Genomic DNA, 21,837 nt, shown 5'->3' on the forward strand with positions numbered 1-21,837 from the left:
ATTCCTTTGCATCTAAACTTACGATTTTTAACTTTATAGTTTTTCAGTATATTTGATATGAGATAGAGCCAGCAGTTGGCATGTTTCACACCATGATCATCAAAGTATAAAACTAGAAACATGCTCACGACATGTAAAACCTCACCAAATTTCTTTTAAATCACTAAAAATGTTTATATATGTATTTTGTACTTTCAGTAAATTCAGAAGAGGGACTGATCCAAGACAGCAATAGAAAGGTATTCTGATATTACATTGTTCTCAATTCTTCACACACACTAGCAGGACATTTTGTAGTGCCACTGAAAGACCACTGCTTTCAAAATCCTGCAGTATTAGTAACGCTGTCCTATCAAAGATAAGTTTTCAGCTGGTTTTCAAAACGTACACCACGGAACATTACACGTTATAAATATCATCAGGATCTTTTGAACTGTTGTCCTGACCTTTGGTTATGGTCTGTTGGCTGATCTCGGTCATGTGGCTGTTGTGTAATCGATTATCCATTCTGAAAAGTTACATTGCCTAAGAACCTGCTTGGTTATGTCTGGACACCACAGTCGATGGAAGAACCATAATGAGGCAATTAACTATGTCCGGAAAGAGTCAAGAGGTGGAAATTATTCAAGAGTATGGCACAATTCTGTTTCAGCGTTTTAACAGTCGTGAGGGCTAATTACTATGCAACAGAAGGGCGCTGTTAGTTAATTATGGAATATGAAACTGTATTAGGTAACTAATCTGAGGGTCCAGATTACAGGGTGATTAGAAAGTAAGTTTATCACATCAACGCACCATATCATTGATGTGGTAAACTTACTTTCTAAATTTCATGTACAGTTTGCTTACAGCCATGGCCAACAGTGTTGCATCACCCTAGAGAATTAAAAAAAAATGCTTCATCAAGTCAAATGAAACCTGTTGAACAATGTTAACATATTGAATTATATACCACTTTATAGAAAAACTGACAAAAATGGATAAATGTGACATTTCGAAATCTGACATGAAATACTGTATTACTGTTATGGCTTTTGCAATATCATTTTGCAGTTTCTTTGATTACACAATGTTAAATAAAATATCTAAATTATGTTCACATAGTTTTTTTTTTAATTATGTCTCAATCCTAAAACTCTAGGGTGATGCAAAACTTTTGTCCAGAGCTGTGAATATTGAAACTGTTCTTCTTTTTGCAGAGTTCTTTGAAACTGGAGGACAATATGTACGCAAATATTGATTGTGTGACCCAGAATCCAGACAACAAGCCAGAAGTGACCTACGCTGAAATACAAACTAGTAAAAGACTGAAGCCAAAATCTATTCCATCAGAAACCACAGAATATGCAGAAATAGCATTAAATAAATCCAAAGAAGCAACATTTTAACCCTTTACGGGCTCGCTTTATGGCTGCGTGTTGTAATGTGTTCAATCTCTCCTCACACTTGCTTGACACAGGCCTGTTTCTGTAGGTGAGATATTTTATTCCACCCTATAGGATCACAGTGTAGAGTATTTGTATTATTATTAATATTATTTTTTGTAATTGTTTTAATTTATTATATTATTGTAGTTTTTAAAGCAGTCGTGTAGGCCAAGGTGAATAAAGACACATGTAAAGAAATAATGACGCTCTTAAACTATTGTCTATTTTATTAACTGTAATTTTTATATTTAAGGTCAGTAGCATGGCTTTAGTCTCATTTCAGTATTTGCAGCTCACCAACACTGTCAACATAAGCTATGAAAAGCGCAAGATTTAATACTGTACATGTGTTGTGGTGACGTCATCATTACTGCAGAAATTGAATTGAATTTGAAGGATAGCTATCTATCTATATAAAAAAACAGTACACAGATCTCTATCTAGAAATACTTAATTTTAAAATAGTGAGTCATCAGTTAGTCAATTACTTTTTTGTCATTATATATATTTCTTTATGTTCTGAGGTATATTAAACATCTCTGGGTTGGTCTGCAAATGAGGAAGCTTGTTTTTCCAACGCCATCCACAAGGGGGAGACAGTACTCATTAAGCTGCCACTGATACATATCCAGAAGACCAGAAAGGTATTTTGCAATCACAATTGCGTGTGATTAGCAAAGAAACACCCTCTATAAGCTGTCACTGCAAACCGAGTTCAATCTCTTCTACATAATACATAATAAAAGCAAGCTAAATTTACGGGCGCCAAAGTTACTGTTTGGAGTGATGTAATGTCAAATGATCAGGCTGGCAAATGAATGGGGTTAAACAATGGAGGAACTCTTCCTCCTGTCTCTGGGGTTGGCTACTGCTCCAGTCTCTCTCTCACTGTACCTTTCATCTCAGTGATTATTCACACGAGCCCCGTCAGAAAAGGGAAGCACGAGGTCCAGCGGCATATAAAACCGTGGAACCAAAACAATCTGCAAGATTCATCGTTCTTCCACAGGGGATGACAGAAACGGAGATAGCAGTGCGTCATTATCCATGGTTTTAATCAGGTAATCGAAAGCGCTTACAATTACTTCTCACCCGAAAGACGGAGCACAAGGAGGTTAAGTGACTTGCTCAGGGTCACACAATGAGTCAGTGGCTGAGGTGGGATTTGAACCGGGGACCTCCTGGTTACAAGCCCTTTTCTTTAAGCATTGGACCACACAGCCTCCTATATATATATATATATATATATATATATATATATATATATATATATATATATATATATATATATATATATATATATATATATATATATATATATATATATATATATATATATATATATATATATATATGTGCCAGTATGTTTTCATATTACATCCTCAAGATCCAGGCAACCTCGAACAACACCCAATGATCTAGGGGGAGACAAGAGAGCGCCCCCTATTGAGTAACTAACACACTGCAGCACAACAGCTTGTTCCTCATCTCCATCGCATTGGGACTGGGGTGTGAAACCAAGCTGAAGTCAGACTCCTCCGTTTCCATTAGCAGCAGCCCAGCTTGAACTGGGATGAACTGTGCTTTTATAATGTCTCTTTTTTGTTACATTTTATATAATTTGATATCATGATATTATTTTCTGTAGCAGAGAATTAAAATGCCTATTTTAAAATGTGAGTTTATCTGCAGGTTGCTTGTTTTTCTTATTATCGTCCACAAGGGGGAGACTCATTACAACACTGAATGGCATTGCTCACTCACAACATGTGTGCGTTCGACAGCTGTTGTAGATTCATTTGAAGTCCTTGACCACCTGTTTTTGCAGGAATTACCCATGTTTTTGACTAGACATCATAAAATAAATTTGAAGGGAAATCTAGGTTATACATTTTGCGTGGCGCTGTTTAGATTATTAAAATCATTAAGATTATTTAGATTATTAAATGTTCTGGCCTTGCATATCAAAGCTTTTCCGACCGTCGTGGAGCGCTTTTGTGGCGGAGTTTTAACTTTTCAGCTGTTTTTCGTGTTCCGAGCAAAAAAGGACAGGCAGGAAGGATGAGAACAGTCGCAAAAAACCCAATTCCGACAGTATGAGGAATGCTATGCAGATTAAGTGCATACCTAATTAACATACCCCCCGCGCAAAACATCTAAAGGGTTGATGAGGTCGGATTGAATCTGGTTCCGCCTGTTTTAGAATCCTAATGGAGACGGGAACCTATTTCAAATAGGCTGCGTCTATAATGGGATTATCAGGCTCTGATGTGGGTGCGGTGACTCTGATGACCATGGTGATGGAGCCCAATGTGCTGCTAGAGATTGCTGCGATTTTAGAGGTGGAAAGAGACAGTAAGGAATCACAGGTGACGCTGAAGGTATACCCCGAGGGTGTGTCGTCAAAGGGACCCCACCGACTTGGACCTTACAGAAGAGCAAGTGCTATGAACATCTCGAAGGGGTAAAGCTACGATGTTGTATTTATGTGACGAAGTTAAAGAGGGTTTGGAGTCAAGCACCCTGAGGAGTCATGCGTTGCAAGTACAGCTCTGTCATTCTTTGGCACCGGGTGTTTATGACATCCTATTATACACTCAAGAGTTATTCATTTTCATAACGTGCAACCGGATATGGAGGATATTTGATGCCAAAATAAAAAAATAAACGAATAAATAAACACATATAGGCTTATAAATAAATACATGTTTATTTATTTATTTATTTATTTTGACATTTATTTATTTCTATATTTATTTCTATATTCATTTATGTATTCATTTATTTATTTATTTTTGATTTTGGCATAAAATATCCTCCATAACCGGGTACATGAAACTACAATTAAATACAGTACATACACAGAACATTGGCAACATTAAGATAGGAGCTCTCCAACGTTGCTTTGTTTCTCTTTGTCATGATGTACTTGTTTTGTTATTGCGTTCTCTCGTTTCTCCATATCTCCTGACTTGCCTTTACGACATTTCAATCCCACCTGTCCATTGATTGAAATCCTGAAATGTAAAAACTTGCGTCATTAACGTAAAGGTTCCTCATTTATTATTATTATTTGTTTATTTAGCAGACGCCTTTATCCAAGGCGACTTACAGAGACTAGGGTGTGTGAACTATGCATCAGCTGCAGAGTCACTTACAACTACATCTCATCTGAAAGACGGAGCACAAGGAGGTTAAGTGACTTGCTCAGGGTAACACAATGAGTCAGTGGCTGAGGTGGGATTGGAACCGGGGACCTCCTGGTTACAAGCCCTTTTCTTTAACCACAGGACCACACAGCCTCCTATTTAGCCTCCATTTAAATACTGAATAGTTATTCCGCCACCTTTATGTAAACTGCACCCATTCCACTGCCTGAAAACAGCAGACAAGTGTTTGATTGTCTGATGGGAACAACGTTTGTGATAAGAGTCGGGTTAAAACAGAGACAGAAAGAGGCTTTTGATATTCAGGGCATCTGTGTTGGACTTGAATTGTTATTTCTTTTGACCATTTAAACAATGTTTAAATGCCATTGAGTTTCCATCGAAAAAGGAACCAAATGTTTGAAAGAGCTGCAATAAAAGAAAACTGTTATCGCTGTTTCGTAGATAATAAAGACATAAATACTCAAGTGACTGGCATTAACCTCACTCAATGTAAAGCGAAAGATGTGATGTGACCATAGGTCAACTCTTTTCAATTGCTTTCGAAACATGCAAACTGCTGATAATATATAGCTTTGTATGGCTTTAAATACCAAGAAAAGGCACTGAAACGCTAAAACGCAAAAGATAACTAACTAAACAGAAACTGCTGTTACCGAACAAATCGATTCTTACGAGGAAACTCAGTCAAAGCCAGATTATTAAATACAACACTGAACGCTACTATCTGTTGTCACGACAAACATTGCAAACCAACTAATCAGTCATTCTGAGGAGGGGAAGGGAGCTGATACAGGAAGACGAGAGTCAGGGTGTTTGTTCTGATAAAACCATCTGTTTCATGGTGGACGGACGCCACGTACTTCAAAGCAATAGAAGAGGCAAGGCGCTGATCTGAACACAGGTGAGTGTGTCAGCATTCAAGGGATAGATGGGAGCAATGTATAAACAGAGGGGCTCTAAGCGGGTAAGGCAAAAATAGTTAACAGTGAAAAAAACATGAGAAACAAGAAGAAAATAGGAAGTCAGGGCATTAAACAAGGTAGGCAACGGGGAATCTGTGGCTCCTGTGCTGTGGATAAAATAGGTACATTTTGAAAAGGAAAGAGACTTTGCAATATTTATACTGTGGAAATTGGTAGTCTGCATGATTGCTATCTTAAAAGTGAATGTACAATCAGCTGTACATTTTGATCAAACGGTAGGCTTCAAAAGAAGCAGCAGACCCTGTGGGGTTTCTGAATAGCACCTTTATCAAAGTAATAGCACTATGTAACACAATTTTTGTTCCTGGGTAGTAAGTGTTATTTCCTAATTGCTTATGCCTCAAAAGTATAGAAAATGGCTATTATTCCCCACAGACTTTGCTTTTGTGACCAGGACAGTGATATTTTGAAATTTACCTATTTCCAATGAGAAAACGGGCGAATTTGTGTCTTTTCGTTCACATGAAGTCAGAAAAAAACAACATATGAATCCAAATTAACAAGTATTTATACTAAAGTAATACAAAAATGACTACAAAAGATTTAGAAGTGAGTAGTTTTTCGAGATTTACGATTATACTGTAAATCACTTTCACGAATCAGCCCCCAGATGTAGTCTCCCATCATGTTCTCGTTATACTGTCCTTGGTAGCAGCGTTCAAAGTCCAGTATATCCTGGTGGAAGCGCTTGCCTTGCTCCTCCGAGTACGCTCCCATGTTCTCCTTGAATTTATCAAGATGAGCATCAAGGATATGGACTTTGAGGGACATCCTACAGCCCATTGTGCCATAGTTCTTCACCAGAGTTTCAACCAGCTCCACATAGTTTTCGGCCTTGTGATTGCCCAGGAAGCCCCGAACCACTGCGACAAAGCTGTTCCAAGCCGCTTTCTCCTTACTAGTGAGCTTCTTGGGGAATTCATTGCACTCCAGGATCTTCTTTATCTGTGGTCCGACGAAGACACCGGCTTTGACCTTTGCCTCAGACAGCTTAGGGAAGAAGTCTTGAAGGTACTTGAAGGCTGCCGACTCCTTATCTAGAGCTCTGACAAATTGTTTCATAAGGCCCAATTTGATGTGCAGTGGTGGCATCAGCACCTTCCGGGGGTCCACCAGTGGCTCCCACTTGACTTTGTTCCTCCCCACAGAGAACTCGGTCCGCTGTGGCCAGTCCCGCCTGTGGTAGTGTGCCTTGGTGTCCCTGCTGTCCCAAAGGCAAAGATAGCAGGGAAACTTGGTAAAACCGCCTTGGAGACCCATCAGGAATGCCACCATTTTGAAGTCTCCTATGACCTTGATGCCATCTCAGAAAAATGCAGATATGTATCCACTTAGGCAGCTGGAACTAAACTGAACTGGTGGGCTTAAGGCCCCTGTATTTATACTACTATTTATATTACTGGAAAGTTCTAGAAAGTTCTAGAAGTTACTCCAAGTTTACTCAGCACTGAATCTATCTGGAATGTTCTGGAAAATAGGTACATTTCAAAATATCACTGTCCTGGTCACAAAAGCAAAGTTTGTGGGGAATAATAGCCATTTTCTATACTTTTGAGGCATAAGCAATTAGGAAATAACACTTACTACCCAGGAACCAAAAAAAAAAAAAAATTGTTACACGGTGTAGTTAGCCATTTTTGTTTTGTCACCACAGCGATAGCTACGACTATGGCATCTATACTGGCAATGACAATTATCCTGGCAATGACAACCATGCCAGCAGTTAGAACCATCCAGACAACATTAACAATCCCAGACACTGCAAGATTTGTGACCATGGCAACTACCATGGCAGCTACCCCAGGAATGACAAACATCCTGAACACAACAACTACCCTGAACATGGCAATACCTCCCACAACAACAACTGTACTGGACCCGACAAACACAACAGCAACTACCCTGAACATGGCAATACCTCCCACAACAACAACTGTACTGGACCCGACAAACACAACAGCAACTACCCTGAACATGGCAATACCTCCCACAACAACAACTGTACTGGACCCGACAAACACAACAGCAACTACCCTGAACATGGCAATACCTCCCACAACAACAACTGTACTGGACCCGACAAACACAACAGCAACTACCCTGAACATGGCAATACCTCCCACAACAACAACTGTACTGGACCCGACAAACACAACAGCAACTATCCTGAACATGGCAATACCTCCCACAACAACAACTGTACTGGACCCGACAAACACAACAGCAACTATCCCACCACCAACAACAACAAGCTCAACAGGAACAATTACCCCAGAAACAACAGACTCAACAACTACCCCTTTAACAACAACTACCCCTTTAATATCAACTATCCCATTAACAACAACTACCCCTTTATCAACAATTACCCCTTTAACAACAACAACCTCCCCAGTAACAACAACTACCCCTTTAACAACAACTACCCCTTTAACAACAACTACCCCAGAAACAACCAACTCAACAACTACCCCTTTAACAACAACTACCCCATTAACAACAACTACCCCTTTAATAACAACTACCCCAGAAACAACCAACTCAACAACTACCCCTTTAACAACAACTACCCCATTAACAACAACTACCCCTTTAATAACAACTACCCCAGAAACAACCAACTCAACAACTACCCCTTCAACAACAACTACCCCTTTAACAACAACTACCCCTTTAACAACAACTACCCCAGAAACAACCAACTCAACAACTACCCCTTTAACAACAACTACCCCATTAACAACAACTACCCCTTTAATAACAACTACCCCAGAAACAACCAACTCAACAACTACCCCTTTAACAACAACTACCCCATTAACATCAACTACCCCTTTAATAACAACTACCCCAGAAACAAGCAACTCAACAACTACCCCTTTAACAGCTACCCCATTAACAACAACTACCCCTTTAATAACAACTACCACTGAGACAACTAACTCAACAACAACTACCCCTTTAATAACAACTACCAACGAGACAACTAACTCAACAACAACTACCCCTTTAATAACAACTACCCCTTTAACAACCACTTCCCCTTTAACAACTACCCCTTTAACAACAACTTCCCCTTTAACAACAACTACCCCATTAACAACAACTACTCCTTTAACAACTAACCCTTTAACAACAGCTACCCCTTTAACAACTACCCCTTTATCAACAACTACCCCTTTAACAACAACTACCCCTTTAACAACAACTACCCTAGAAACGACCAACTCAACAACTACCCCTTTAACAACAACTACCCCATTAACAGCAACTACCCCTTTAACAACAACTTCCCCTTTAACAAGAACTACCCCTTTAACAACAACTATCCCTTTAACAACTACCCCTTTAACAACAACTACTCCTTTAACAACAACCCCTTTAACAACAACTTCCCCTTTAACAACAACTACCCCTTTAACAACTACCCCTTTAACAACAACTACCCCAGAAATAACCAACTCAACAACTACCCCTTTAACAACAACTACCCCATTAACAACAACTACCCCTTTAACAACTAACCCTTTAGCAACAACTACCCCTTTAACAACTACCCCTTTATCAACAACTACCCCTTTAACAACAACTACTCCTTTAACAACAACTACCCCAGAAACAACCAACTCAACAACTACCCCTTTATCAACAACTACCCCATTAACAGCAACTACCCCTTTAACAACAACTACCGCTTTAACAACTACCCCTTTAACAACAACTTCCCCTTTAACAACAACTACCCCTTTAACAACAACTACCCCATTAACAACAACTTCCCCTTTAACAACAACTTCCCCTTTAACAACAACTACCCCTTTAACAACAACTACCCCTTTAACAACAACTACCCCTTTAACAACTAACCCTTTAACAACAACTTCCCCTTTAACAACAACTACCGCTTTAACAACTACCCCTTTAACAACAACTACCCCTTTAACAACAACTTCCCCTTTAACAACAACTACCCCTTTATCAACAACTACCCCTTTAACAACAACTACCCCTTTAACAACAACTACCCCATTAACAACAACTACCCCTTTAACAACTAACCCTTTAACAACAACTACCCCACTAACAACAAATACCCCTTTAACAACTAACCCTTTAACAACAACTTCCCCTTTAACAACAACTACCGCTTTAACAACTACCCCTTTAACAACAACTACCCCTTTAACAACAACTTCCCATTTATCAACAACTACCCCTTTAACAACAACTTCCCCTTTAACAACAACTACCCCTTTAACAACAACTACCCCATTAACAACAACCACCCCTTTAACAACTAACCCTTTAACAACAACTACCCCTTTAACAACTACCCCATTAACAACAACCACCCCTTTAACAACTAACCCTTTAACAACAACTACCCCTTTAACAACTACCCCATTAACAACAACTACCCCGTTAACAACAACTACCCTAGAAACAACCAACTCAACAACTACCCCTTTAACAACAACTACCCCTTTAATAACAACTACCACCGAGACAACTAACTCAACAATCATTTCTGCAACTACCCCAGCAACACCAAACTGGAACACAACAACCAACTCCACAACCCGTCCTCAGCACATCCAGCAGTTCAGGTACAGCAGAGCTGTTAGAATTCACTGATACAGCCAGCTCTCCTCTTGACAAACGCATGACAAAACAAATAATTCCAGCCTTTCCTGCCTAAATCTTATAGAAATTGTTCTACTAATTTTAATCACACGTGCCGTACTGTGCTTTCTCTTTTGATGCCCAAATACAAAATCTCACAATCTGGGAGAACCACCCATACCAAAAACTTGCATTACGGTGATTGGTTTTGAAGATCAAATGATTTGTTTTGTATTGTGATGCTTACAAAACTAATAGTTTGCACCACTGTATACACCTAATAATCACATGAGAATTTACAGTAATTGTATAAAACACAATCAACTGGGTCATTGTTGTACTTATGCAAAAACACCCTGTGTGTCACGCACCCTGTGTGTCACGCACCCTGTGTGTCTCTCTTTTCTGCAGGCTTTCCACAGCGGAAATAATCGGCCTTTCCTGTTCAGCTTTGCTGTTCATACTAACGTTTGTAGTTGTATATTTTATTTGGAAAAATGGAAAACGGACAAGTACGTATGTTATATATTTTTCTATTTCTTTAGGCATTTAAAAAAAAAAGTGTTTGTCTTTCTGCTTGTCTTTCTTTCCAGTTACAATATTGTCTTGCTAAATAATGACTTACACTTCAATTTAGCTATGAAGCCAGCATAGTTTTCATGACGATATGCAATATTAATACTGTACTACTACGATAATAATAATAATAATAATAATAATAATAATAATAATAATAATAATAATAATAATAATAATACCCTTTTCTTTACTTTCAGTGAACTCTAATTAAGGAGAATAGAGCAATGAGATGACCTGTAGAGAGGTATTCTGATTTTGATGAATCCTTCATAGGCCATAGAAAATGAACATACTGCTCCCATGCAACTGTAAACAAGCACTTGTAAAAGTTACTGAAGCACAATCTCTCAACACAAAGAAAGCATGGTCAATTATATGCAGTTCTTCAGGCATTACAAAAATGGGTATTTCTGCCCATCTGTACGTAACCAAAGGATACTGACATAAAGCACTAGGGATATACTTGAATCAGTAAATAGTCTTCCCCCATTATCTTTTACAGCGCTCTTTTGAGAACCTCACACCAGATATCACAGACTTGTGAAATGACACGTCATCATCATCATCATCATCATCATCATCATCATCATCATCATCATCATCATCATCATCATCAGCAGCAGCATCATCATCATCATCATCATCATCATCATCATCATCATCATCATCATCATCATCATCATCATCATCAGCTCACTGGCAGTAACTAGAGTACACTGTTTGAGTGGCTCACTTGACCTCTTAGTGCTGCACATCCAGTCCATTTCTACACAAGACGATATAATCAGGCTTACGAGGACTTCAGTGAGATACCATTTCAAATCGCTGAACAACCTGGGAGTCTGCAACTGGAAACGACCTGTTCATTCATCTGCCATGTGTAACAGAAGTGGGTAAAGGAACCTATGTGATACTCCGAGGATTACACGTGGGTCAGGGGTGATGGTCATGCTGAATTGTGGGTTAGCTAATCAGAAGACCCTTCATTAACCCAGACATGCCTGAATTGTAATTCCAAGTGACCTATATGTAGGGCAATATGAAATGCACCTGAGTCACTTTAAATAATGCATTGGAAAATGCCTTGGTTTTAACCCTTGATATAGCCTGGATTTGGCTAAACTCCATATTCCTCAAATCAGAAGTGGGTGAACTCAGTTTATCCATGTTTAACCTCGACTATGCTGCTGTTTTTCATGAGTTTTCAGATCAATAAACGAAAATACATTTACAAAAAGGTTCCAGATGTGAGTTTCTTTTAGGAGAGAAAGGAAATAAGCAAGTGGCACAGGGCTGGCGCTCAGGGGAATTGAGTTTAGCTTTCATTGAATCACTAAGAACACAAAACAGAGTGATTCTTGTGCAGAGGGTGCTGCTGTGTTACTCAGGACTTTGGGTATGGGGAAGGAAATGAAATGTCATTGTTTTCTCTATGAAAAGAGAGGTTTGGGCCAATCTGATTGGCAAATCTCTTTTTCCCGTGCAATGGAGTTGTGCAAATGGCAAGATCTTAATTTTACTGGCAAGGCTACAAGTTTACCATATCAGCCTCATATCAAAACATCTAATAAACACTTGATTTGTATTCACAGCACTTCAGACAGGTGATAAGCGTTGTGCCAAGGACAATGAAATCAAGCTTATTTTTGAGTAGCTTACACACATGCACTTGTACACTACTTCCTCTTCTCACAATGATGGAAGACCCTTTCATTTTATTTGCAACACACTTCTCAATATATGTACATTTTGCTAAAAAGTATATGTATATATAATATTTATTCATACATGGGTGGCCAGATTCAAATGCAATTACAGGACCAAGTTTGTAGCGATCGGCTGGATAAAGGAATCAGTGACTATCCAGCGTCAATATGATCCATACTACAGGGACCATGTGAAATACTGGGGTGAAGATCTGCACCACTCTGTTCAGAACCGACAGCCCCCCAGACAAATGACAGGATCTCCATCAGTGACAATAAAACTGGAATAGTGTTCACTGCAACTGTGAGGGATCTGAGAGAAGAGGATGAAGGACGGTACTGGTGTGGAATAGAAAGAACTGGCTATGATGAAGGCACTTCTGTGTATCTCACTGTCAACAAAGGTAACGACCTTCCTAACTATAGTAATATCAGATTCAGTTTACCAGGCATAAATAATTGTATCAAATTTATTTATTTAAAAAGATCAACACCTATTTAAATCTCCAATAAGCATCTTGGTGTTGAATCGTAGCTCATTTGAAGAGTAAGGCATGTGAAATCAAGTACTAGCAGTGTTCTAGTGATTGAGTCCTTACAATGAGATAATTGATGAACACAACATATTCAGCTGATCAAGGTAAACATACAGAACCAAGATTTCTAGATTATTTCAGTTTGAAATGTTCATATCTTTAAACAGGAAGTTTGAAACCGACTCCTTTGAGAACAACACCAACCACATCAACTTCAATAGAAAGAACAGCAACAACCACTGAAGCCACTGTGAATACCACAGTACCACCGTCTTCCACGAGTAGGTGACTAAATGAAAGAGAAAATGAATGCAATAAAATACATGATGATGGTTTGTGCTTCAGAAACTTAAAGTCTTAATTCAAATTGAAACTGCAAAGGGATTTGTGCTTTCAGGGTGGCTGTCCAAGGCAAGGGCTATGAAAGCTTCAAATCACAAACACTGTTCAGTTTGCAGCACACCAGATTAACACACGGAAATGTGCAGTGTTGCATATTACTAATTCTTTTTATGACCACATCCATTTACTAGGCTAGGCTTGATATGGTTCCAGAAAGTCACCCAATCTAAATCTCATGATTAATATCCACCGTTCTCGTGTATAAATTGCAGTTAAACTAACCTGTAAATTGTCATTTAATCTCAAACACCACCCCCTGATTTTGTGGAACTGGAAGTGCAAAGCTATTCCAATTGGCTAGTTGAATTTTCTATTCGGTTTTATCTGCTTCCCAAACGCTCAATGTGATCTATGTGGTAATTCCACATGACCACTGTCATTGTACCTGTTTATTGGGTCTGTTTACCTGTAAGGAAACTCATTTGATGTCTGTAAATGAGAATGGTGAATGATGGGTATAACCGGATAATCTACAATCGAAAGCACTTGGGTCCCTGCAAGCAACATGGAAGATAAATGTACTTACACATGACAATAAATAGGGTAAAAGCTTAATAACATACTCAGTACATCTTAATATGCACTGCTATTCACCATACTGGTCTTAATTTGCAGTTAAGATAGATCCCTACTTCGTCGGAAACGTGTTTGTCCTATTTAATATATAAAGCGTCTTTATTGTGTGTCTGTTGCTTGGAATCATTGGAGAGTAATGTTAGGAGGCTGTATGGTCCAGTGGTTAAAGAAAAGGGCTTGTGACCAGGAGGTCCCCGGTTCAAATCCCACCTCAGCCACTGACTCATTGTGAGACTCTGAGCAAGTCACTTAACCTCCTTGTGCTCCGTCTTTCGGGTGAGATGTAATTGTAAGTCACTCTGCAGCTGATGCATAGTTTACACACCCTAGTCTCTGTAAGTTGCCTTGGATAAAAGCGTCTGCTAAATAAACAAATAATAATAATGTTGGGGGCGTGGCTTCGTCATGGTCAACCCAGCTGACTGGCATCTGAACAGTTCCTCTTTTAGAGGGCAGTGGCTGTCGTCTCCCCTTTAGATGTGGGACCAGCAGCCAGATCTATAAGCATTAACATCCCCCATAGCCCAAAGAAGTAACTATGATCCAGAGGCCGAACTGGGACGAATAACTTATTCTAATGAATTATAAACTTAATAGGGCATGCTTTATCAAATTGCATTGAATTGCACGGGGGTCATGTTTTGCAGACTTGCAATGTGGTTAACACTAAAAAAAGGAAGGAAATGAAGAACAACTCAGGTTGAAGAACGTTTTTCATGCCTGCACACATACCAGCGTCTGAAATGAAGCTCCTCATGCTTGTGGCTATTCTGTCAGGTAAACTCATTTCACGATTTATTTTTCACTATTTTACAATGACAGGGAAGGACAGTTTAAGTATTTCCGTGTCATATTGTGATATTGTTAAACAGGGAGAGTAGTAGACCGTGTTTCTGAACAAGCTGTTCATTAATAAACGTGTCTGCATTTCTGTTCTCAGGACCTGCATATTAAGTTCCTTTGTACTGTAGCTGAGCGCTTATCATTTGTTAAATACTGTATATCATGTATGAAGCTGGGATCCAAAGAAATGCCCTTTTATTGACCAAAGTGAGGAGATCGTTATTGTAGCACTGTGGTTAATGCTTGAGGACCTTGCAGCTCTTATCAGCATTGACGATGCATTTTTGGTATTTGCCCACTTGCTCACTCAGTCAAGCTGGTTCTCCACCTACTTACAGCCCTTCACTTCTGGCTTGAAGAAAACAAGAGCTGGCCTTTCGAGACCCTTTTAAAGCATGTGGTCAGGGTTAATTGATAATCAATTAATCAATTATTTATTTATTTATTTATTTATTTATTTATTTATTTATTTCTTAATTTCTTAGCAGACGCCCTTACTCAGGGCAACTTACAGTTGTATACAAAAAATTCATTACAGTACAATTAAGAGCAATATACAAAATACAATGACTTCAGTCCTAATAAGAGCAAATACAGAACACAGTACGATTTGATGTCGGGGCAGTTCAAGAGCAGATAACGGTATTGATAGTTACATCAGGGTTAGATACGAGTGCAAGTGAAATACAAAATACTACAGATTGAGTTAAATTCAGGATTAAATACAGTAAAATACCCCAGCCCTATCATATCTAGCACATACTTCATTTTAAACAATCTGTATTTATTAAAACCCAAACAAGAAACAAAAACTATTTACAGGTGCAAAGCCTCAGCCTTGCCACAATGCCTAATTCAGGATGTTGTCTGCCACATATATACTGTACTCTGTACTACACACTTTGATACAGGTGCTGCAGCCCTTTCTGGACCAGACCAGGTGAACGGCTTGCTTCGGGAATCAGTGACTATCCAGTGTCGTTATGGCAAAGACTACAAGGACAGTGTGAAATACTGGTGTAAAGGACTCACCCAGACCTTCTGTGACACTGTGGTAAGATCTAATGGCCTTCAGACAAACGACACCATCTCCATCAGTGATAATAAAACTGAAGGAGTGTTCACTGTAACTATGAGGGATCTGAGAGAAGAGGATGAAGGATGGTACTGGTGTAGAATAGAAAGAAGTGGCTATGATGAAGGCACTTCAGTGTATCTCACTGTCAACAAAGGTAATCAAATGTCTTACTGTAGCGATACCAGATATAGTTAACTGTGGTAACGGGCCCTGTTCACAATGCTTTAAGTTACCCAAAGATTGTTATTCTGAATAAAATATAATTTGACAATGACAGAACTTCTAGATTATTGGTGGCTTCATTAACAGAACAGTTTCATGATTAACAAGCAACAGGCTTATAAAATCATGCTTGAAATGACTCGTGAGTTACAGCTTTGTGAATGAGGCCCCAGAGTAAAGGGTCTTACATGGATAAAAAGCCTATTTAATGTTTCTGTAATTTAAAGAACAACAGCAACAACAAACACACAGAAACTTGGATTGTACTGCTGGACAAGCAGAATGTGACAAGAAAAACCAAACAGAGAACTACAACATAACCACAATATTTAAACCTAAAAAATGAAATGTGCATAAAAAAACTAAACTATACCTTGATGATAGGAATCTTCTTTTCAATTGTACTAAGATATACAACTCTAAAGAAAATATACAACTGATTTCAGGATCTCAGGAAGGAGGGAAACGTTACCGTATAAAGATCCTTTTTCCATTTTTGTAAAGTTTTGTAAAATCAGGCTCACATCTCTGTTTCGTTCTCTCCTGGTCTTCATATTTATTTATTAGCAACAGTTTATTACACTTGTGGGACTATAACGTATAACAAGAAAGATTTTACTACTTTTGTGCCCCTTCAGACATGGTGACTGGCTGGATTCAGGGACTGGTGACTATCCAGTGTCGTTATGATAAAGGCTTTAATGACTATTTGAAATACTGGAGTAAAGGAAGGATTTTTAAAGACAGTACTGTTCTGGTGAAAACGGATGAGACCAAGACACCAAACAGGATCTCCATCAGTGATAATAAAACTGAAGGAGTGTTCACTGTAACTATGAGGGATCTGAGAGAAGAGGATGAAGGACGGTACTGGTGTGGAATAGAAAGAACTGGCTATGATGAAGGCACTTCTGTGTATCTCACTGTCAACAAAGGTAATCGAATGTCTTACTGTAATGATACCAGATATAGTTAACTGTGATACTGGTGTGGAATTAAAAGAACATTGATACCAGATTAGGGCAATGCAGTTCACCTCACTGTCAAAGGTACGAAACCCCTTCTTAACACCAGAAATATCAGATTACTTCAGTTTAGTTAAATGTCACTGTGATTTACACGCAAGTCTAAGAAAGCAAGCAAACAGGAAACTGAGGAAACAAATACACACGAAAAAAACAGATAGTAAACACAAAATACAAGCCGTTATAGATAGGAAAGGAAACAAAGGTAACAATTGAAATGCTTCATGCTCTTCAGTGCTCTAGTGAACGAGTTCCTGCAATGAAATCATTTATTAAAGTGTGAAATGTTGAGATTATTAAAACAAGATTAATCTATCAGGATTCCCACATTCCTCCAGTTTTAATTGTTCGTGTATTTCAACAGGAACGTTGAAACCAACCGCTAAGACAACAACAACAACAACAACAACAACAACAACAACAACAACACCAACTGCTACAACACCAACACCAACAACAGAAAGAACAGCCCCAGCCACTGCAAGCACTGCTGTGAACACCTCTTCATCTCCTGGACAAACAGGACCCACTACTTCACAGTACAGTCTCACTTCTATACTGTGAATCAGCTTGATGGGCGTGAACTATCAGTGCATTATACACTTACTTTACTGAGGACATGAGAATGAAAATCACATGGCAGTTGTCTCAGGATCTCATCATTTCCATTAGGCTGGGTGATCTTGAGACACGTATTTGAGGTTCTCTGTATTTCTCTTTGGTTGCGTGACGTGTAATGTCTTGAAGGATAGTTGAATGGTAAGAGGTGTGCCTACGAGCGGTGAGGTTCATGTTTCATGTCCAGACCCGGCTTCTCCATTGTATTCAACAGACTGCGATGCCAATCCATTACAATTCAATCCTCTGAGAAGTAGACGCACTATGAAAACACACAGGCTAGTCTGAACATTGGTCATAGAAAGTTACTGTTTTCTTTGTACTGTTTCTACACAGATCAGAATTTACATTTTCATTTGGTTATTTTTTTCTTTTCTTTTCCATGTCCTCAGTGAACCACTTCAGTATGAAGCAGGGATTGGATTTTGAAGTTTTGAATAGGCATACACTTTAAAGAGGGACATTACTGTAAAGCCTGCATTTGCTTGTCTCTAAAGGGATTTAATATTTTGGGGCTGTATTATCAGGTTGCTTTGAAACTGGCTAACTGTTTCTTCTCTATTATTTCTAGAGATGCCAGTAATTTACTGATAATTCTTTCAGTCGTCTGTGGATGCCTGCTATTCTTGTGTGTGTTTTGTCTAATTATCAGGATGAAGATGAACAGTAAGTGACAGTACAAAATACTCTCTTCGTTTGAATCGGATACTACTGTGTGACGTAATCACAACACCATCATCAACCACAAATGTGGGAAATACCTCCCTGGGCTTTTGTGTACTTGAGCTTGATTTCTGACCCCACAGATGTTCATAATGTAGTACTCTCTGTCCATGGACACTGACACATCCTGTTACATTAAGTGTCTATAATTACTGTGTATTTACATAGTAGTTACTTAGTAAAGACATGTGTACTTATACATAATTACAATGTTATTGTGCATAGTTACAATGTACGTGTGCATCTTTTTGCATGATATATGTGCGTACACAATTATATCAGAAAAGGGTTAGGGTTAGGGTGCAAGAAGATGTACACATTAAGTACTATGCATAATAACATTGTAATTATGTGTAAGTGCACATGTATTACAAAGTAACTACTCTGTACATGCACAGTAATTAGAGTCACAAGGAAAAGTTTTCCCAATATTACCTTCCAAATGTTATGTTTTAGAATCCAAATACCAATAACTTTAGACCTGCATAAGTAAATGATATTGCAGTAAAATGGATGATTTCAAGAACAATTGGATAACTTTTGCAAACTTTAAAAGCTTTGCAAAGCACAGCTGAAGCATAGTCAGTCACACATAGCAGAGGCAGGGCTAGAGAAGTGTTACTAACACTGTGGCAACATGTGTTACAGCAATGCATTTCTGAGAAAAAACCATGTGTCCTCATCAGTAAACAGGAAGATATCTTGTATTAGCCTGACCACATCTCCAAGTTTAGACCTCTCTATGCTGGCTTTACTGTACGCTTTAGAGCTGGATTTAAAGAGTAAGTAGCGGGGTTCGGAAAAATATAGAGTTACACGTCCCCACGTGTCGCTACAACTGTTTAAATAACGTACCTGTCATTTTCCTTTTTATTGTTAACATCCTGACAACTTCATACATTTATACCTTTAAAGTCTGTTTTAAAGCTCTTTTCAGAATGGCCGCTCTAGTGCACTGATAGCGTAAGGGTTATTGCCCACATTGTCAAACAGGTAACACAGCAATACTGATGCATGATGTGGTACGTAAATAAAATGTGATTTAGATGACAGATCTCAAACCCCATTGCACTAGAACGGTCATTTTGAAAAGAGCTTTGAAACAGACTTTAAAGTTCTAAGTATAAAAAGTTGTTTCAGTTGTTTAGCAACATGTGGGGACGTATAACGATATGTTTTTCGGAACCCTGCAACTTCCTCTTTAAGATCCTGCTGTTCACCTGGCGCTTAGTGGTCCTCATGGAGAATTGTTAACTCTGTATGCCCCTTCTCGGGTCACAATGATGTAGGTTTGTTGGGATCTCCGAGGTTCAAATGAGTAGTAGGGGTGAAAGCACATTCTCCTACCCCTGCACCTAGTCTTTGGAATTGATTACAACCATTGGTCAGACAATCCCACTGTTTAAAATCCAACCTAAAAACCCTTTTATTAACTGATTAACAAATGAATAGTTTTTAATAATGCTAAACTACTAGCCTTATTGTGTGCAGTGTTTTAATTTGGTCACCACTTTGCAAGGACACATTGCATGACCATGTAACAGGCGGTGTTGTGTGACACACTGCAGTTAAAAGCTCTAAAACCACGAATGCAGATGAGCCTGGCTCTTTTGCATTGTGTTAAGACGCTCGCTTGCTGTGTGCAGGGTAACCAGTTCGCACCCAGCCTCCGCCCTGTTACAAAAACAAAAAACATAGTTTTAATTGTTACTACTTACAAGCTCCCAAATTAAATGTCTGACTTGTTTATTTCTGGTTTTGTTAATTATTTTGGATGGGTTTTTCCTGCAGGCTAATGACCTTCTGAAATACAAAGCGTTACAAATCCAGCACAGTATATAAACTGCTTTAAAGTAAAATACTTCATAACACTTTATGTATTTTTTATTTCAGGGGATAAACAAAAAGGGGCCATAAGGAGCAGCACACCAGTAAGACCCTCAATATTAACCTATTTTAAAATGTCAGAAGATGTTTATTGTAGCAGATAAGTATTTAATTGATTAAATATTGAATAACAAATGTACTGGTATATACAAAGTGTTACCTTATAAATTATAGTACAAAATCCATATCCCATTATTAAATATGAGTAAATCTAAAATATATAGAAGATAAATAAAATATTTATTTAGCAGTACAATTTAAAAAAACACATACTATAGCAATTCAAACTAATAAATAATAATAATAATAATAATAATAATAATAATAATAATAATAATAATAATAATAATAATAATAAATAAAGCATGTTTCTTCCTTTAGCCTTCCGTAACATATACGACAGTAAGATTTCAGAACAATGCACAGACGCCAGCAGGTGACGGAATCTATGCAAATGTGAACCCTTCCCAGAGGCAAACCGAAGCACCGCAGAGGTCTGAGTCTGTGGAGTATTCCGTCCTTGCATTCTGATTCTGAGGACTGTTCCATTGATATTGACTTGACCAGCAGTCACACAGAGGCGCAGTTTGGAAAACACCAAGAGTCCAGTGGGGTTACTGTCATGGGGGAATGTCCCCAGAGTGCCTGGATGTTAATCCAGTCCTGGGACCCCTGCATGAAGTGCTTGAATCACAGAAACTATACCTCCTTGTGTGAATAGCTGGTTAGCAGGAAATGAACACGTTATCGTTAAGTGCACTGTAAATGGCATATAGCTGTTGCCTTCAATATTATTTTCAATTAGTTAATAAATACAACACAGTAAATAGTGTGCCTTTTTAGATTTGTTTTCAGAGATACTCACCTCAGTCACCATGACAAAGTGGGTTATCAACTAAATGCTTTATTTCGGCAGTGGGTTCATTTTTCAGGATTTGGTTTGTATTGATGATTAATTAAATTGCTTTTTTATAGTTTATTTGTGTATGATATCTTAATCATTATTCAAGAATTGTATGACTTTTCTGACAATTCTATCGCCTGTGTAGCATTGATTTGGTTTAATCTGTTCATATCTCTGATCTATTGTATCTGTGTAGCTGTGCTACCAGGCCTAGCTGAGGATTACTGCTTTCACTATGCTAGTAACGCTTTTGTATCTCTGTCTTGATATACAACTTTTGTACATGCTGTTGAAATAAAATATATAAATACATAATAATTAGGTGTCATGGTTGTTGATAAATTCTCAAACTGTATCAGTGATATAGATCCTGACTGTGAATTGGGTCACATTCAGTAATATTAAATATACTGCAGCCGGATGTCCTGTTGCTCTGCACATGCATATGGCCTATGATCAGTTTTTACTCTTTGGAGATTTCTAAACAATAACAGAGTTTAACCACATGTAAAATCATAATCCATTTATCTTTGGT

At 38.4% G+C, this 21,837-nt stretch overlaps 2 protein-coding genes and 1 long non-coding RNA gene across 4 annotated transcripts in view; all 3 read left to right on the forward strand.

The window, feature by feature from the left end:
- LOC117397424 (probable inactive serine/threonine-protein kinase gdt6) overlaps positions 1-1,395 on the forward strand; it is an 8,130-nt gene extending 6,735 nt beyond the window's left edge. For both annotated transcript variants that reach the window (XM_059005062.1, XM_059005061.1), the window contains exons 5-6: positions 199-239; positions 1,200-1,395. In XM_059005062.1, the coding sequence (XP_058861045.1) occupies positions 199-239; positions 1,200-1,388 (230 nt within the window). In that variant the 3' untranslated portion in view covers positions 1,389-1,395. The remainder of the gene's footprint in view (positions 1-198; positions 240-1,199) is intronic.
- Positions 1,396-9,942: 8,547 nt separating this feature from the next.
- On the forward strand, positions 9,943-11,963 carry LOC131702792 (uncharacterized). The gene is made up of 4 exons (XR_009309542.1): positions 9,943-10,187; positions 10,615-10,715; positions 10,980-11,026; positions 11,285-11,963. It is a non-coding gene; the product is annotated as an uncharacterized LOC131702792 (long non-coding RNA).
- A 2,569-nt stretch (positions 11,964-14,532) lies between these two features.
- Positions 14,533-21,620, forward strand: LOC117435552 (CMRF35-like molecule 1). Its single transcript, XM_034911195.2, has 7 exons — positions 14,533-14,779; positions 15,757-16,077; positions 16,784-17,080; positions 17,535-17,709; positions 18,360-18,454; positions 20,405-20,442; positions 20,780-21,620. The coding sequence occupies exons 1-7, from the start codon at positions 14,719-14,721 to the stop codon at positions 20,927-20,929; spliced, it is 1,137 nt and encodes a 378-aa protein (XP_034767086.2). The 5' UTR covers positions 14,533-14,718; the 3' UTR covers positions 20,930-21,620.
- Positions 21,621-21,837: the final 217 nt, after the last annotated feature.

Source organism: Acipenser ruthenus, chromosome 30 (assembly GCF_902713425.1).
Source record: "Acipenser ruthenus chromosome 30, fAciRut3.2 maternal haplotype, whole genome shotgun sequence".
Classification (NCBI taxonomy): domain Eukaryota; kingdom Metazoa; phylum Chordata; class Actinopteri; order Acipenseriformes; family Acipenseridae; genus Acipenser; species Acipenser ruthenus.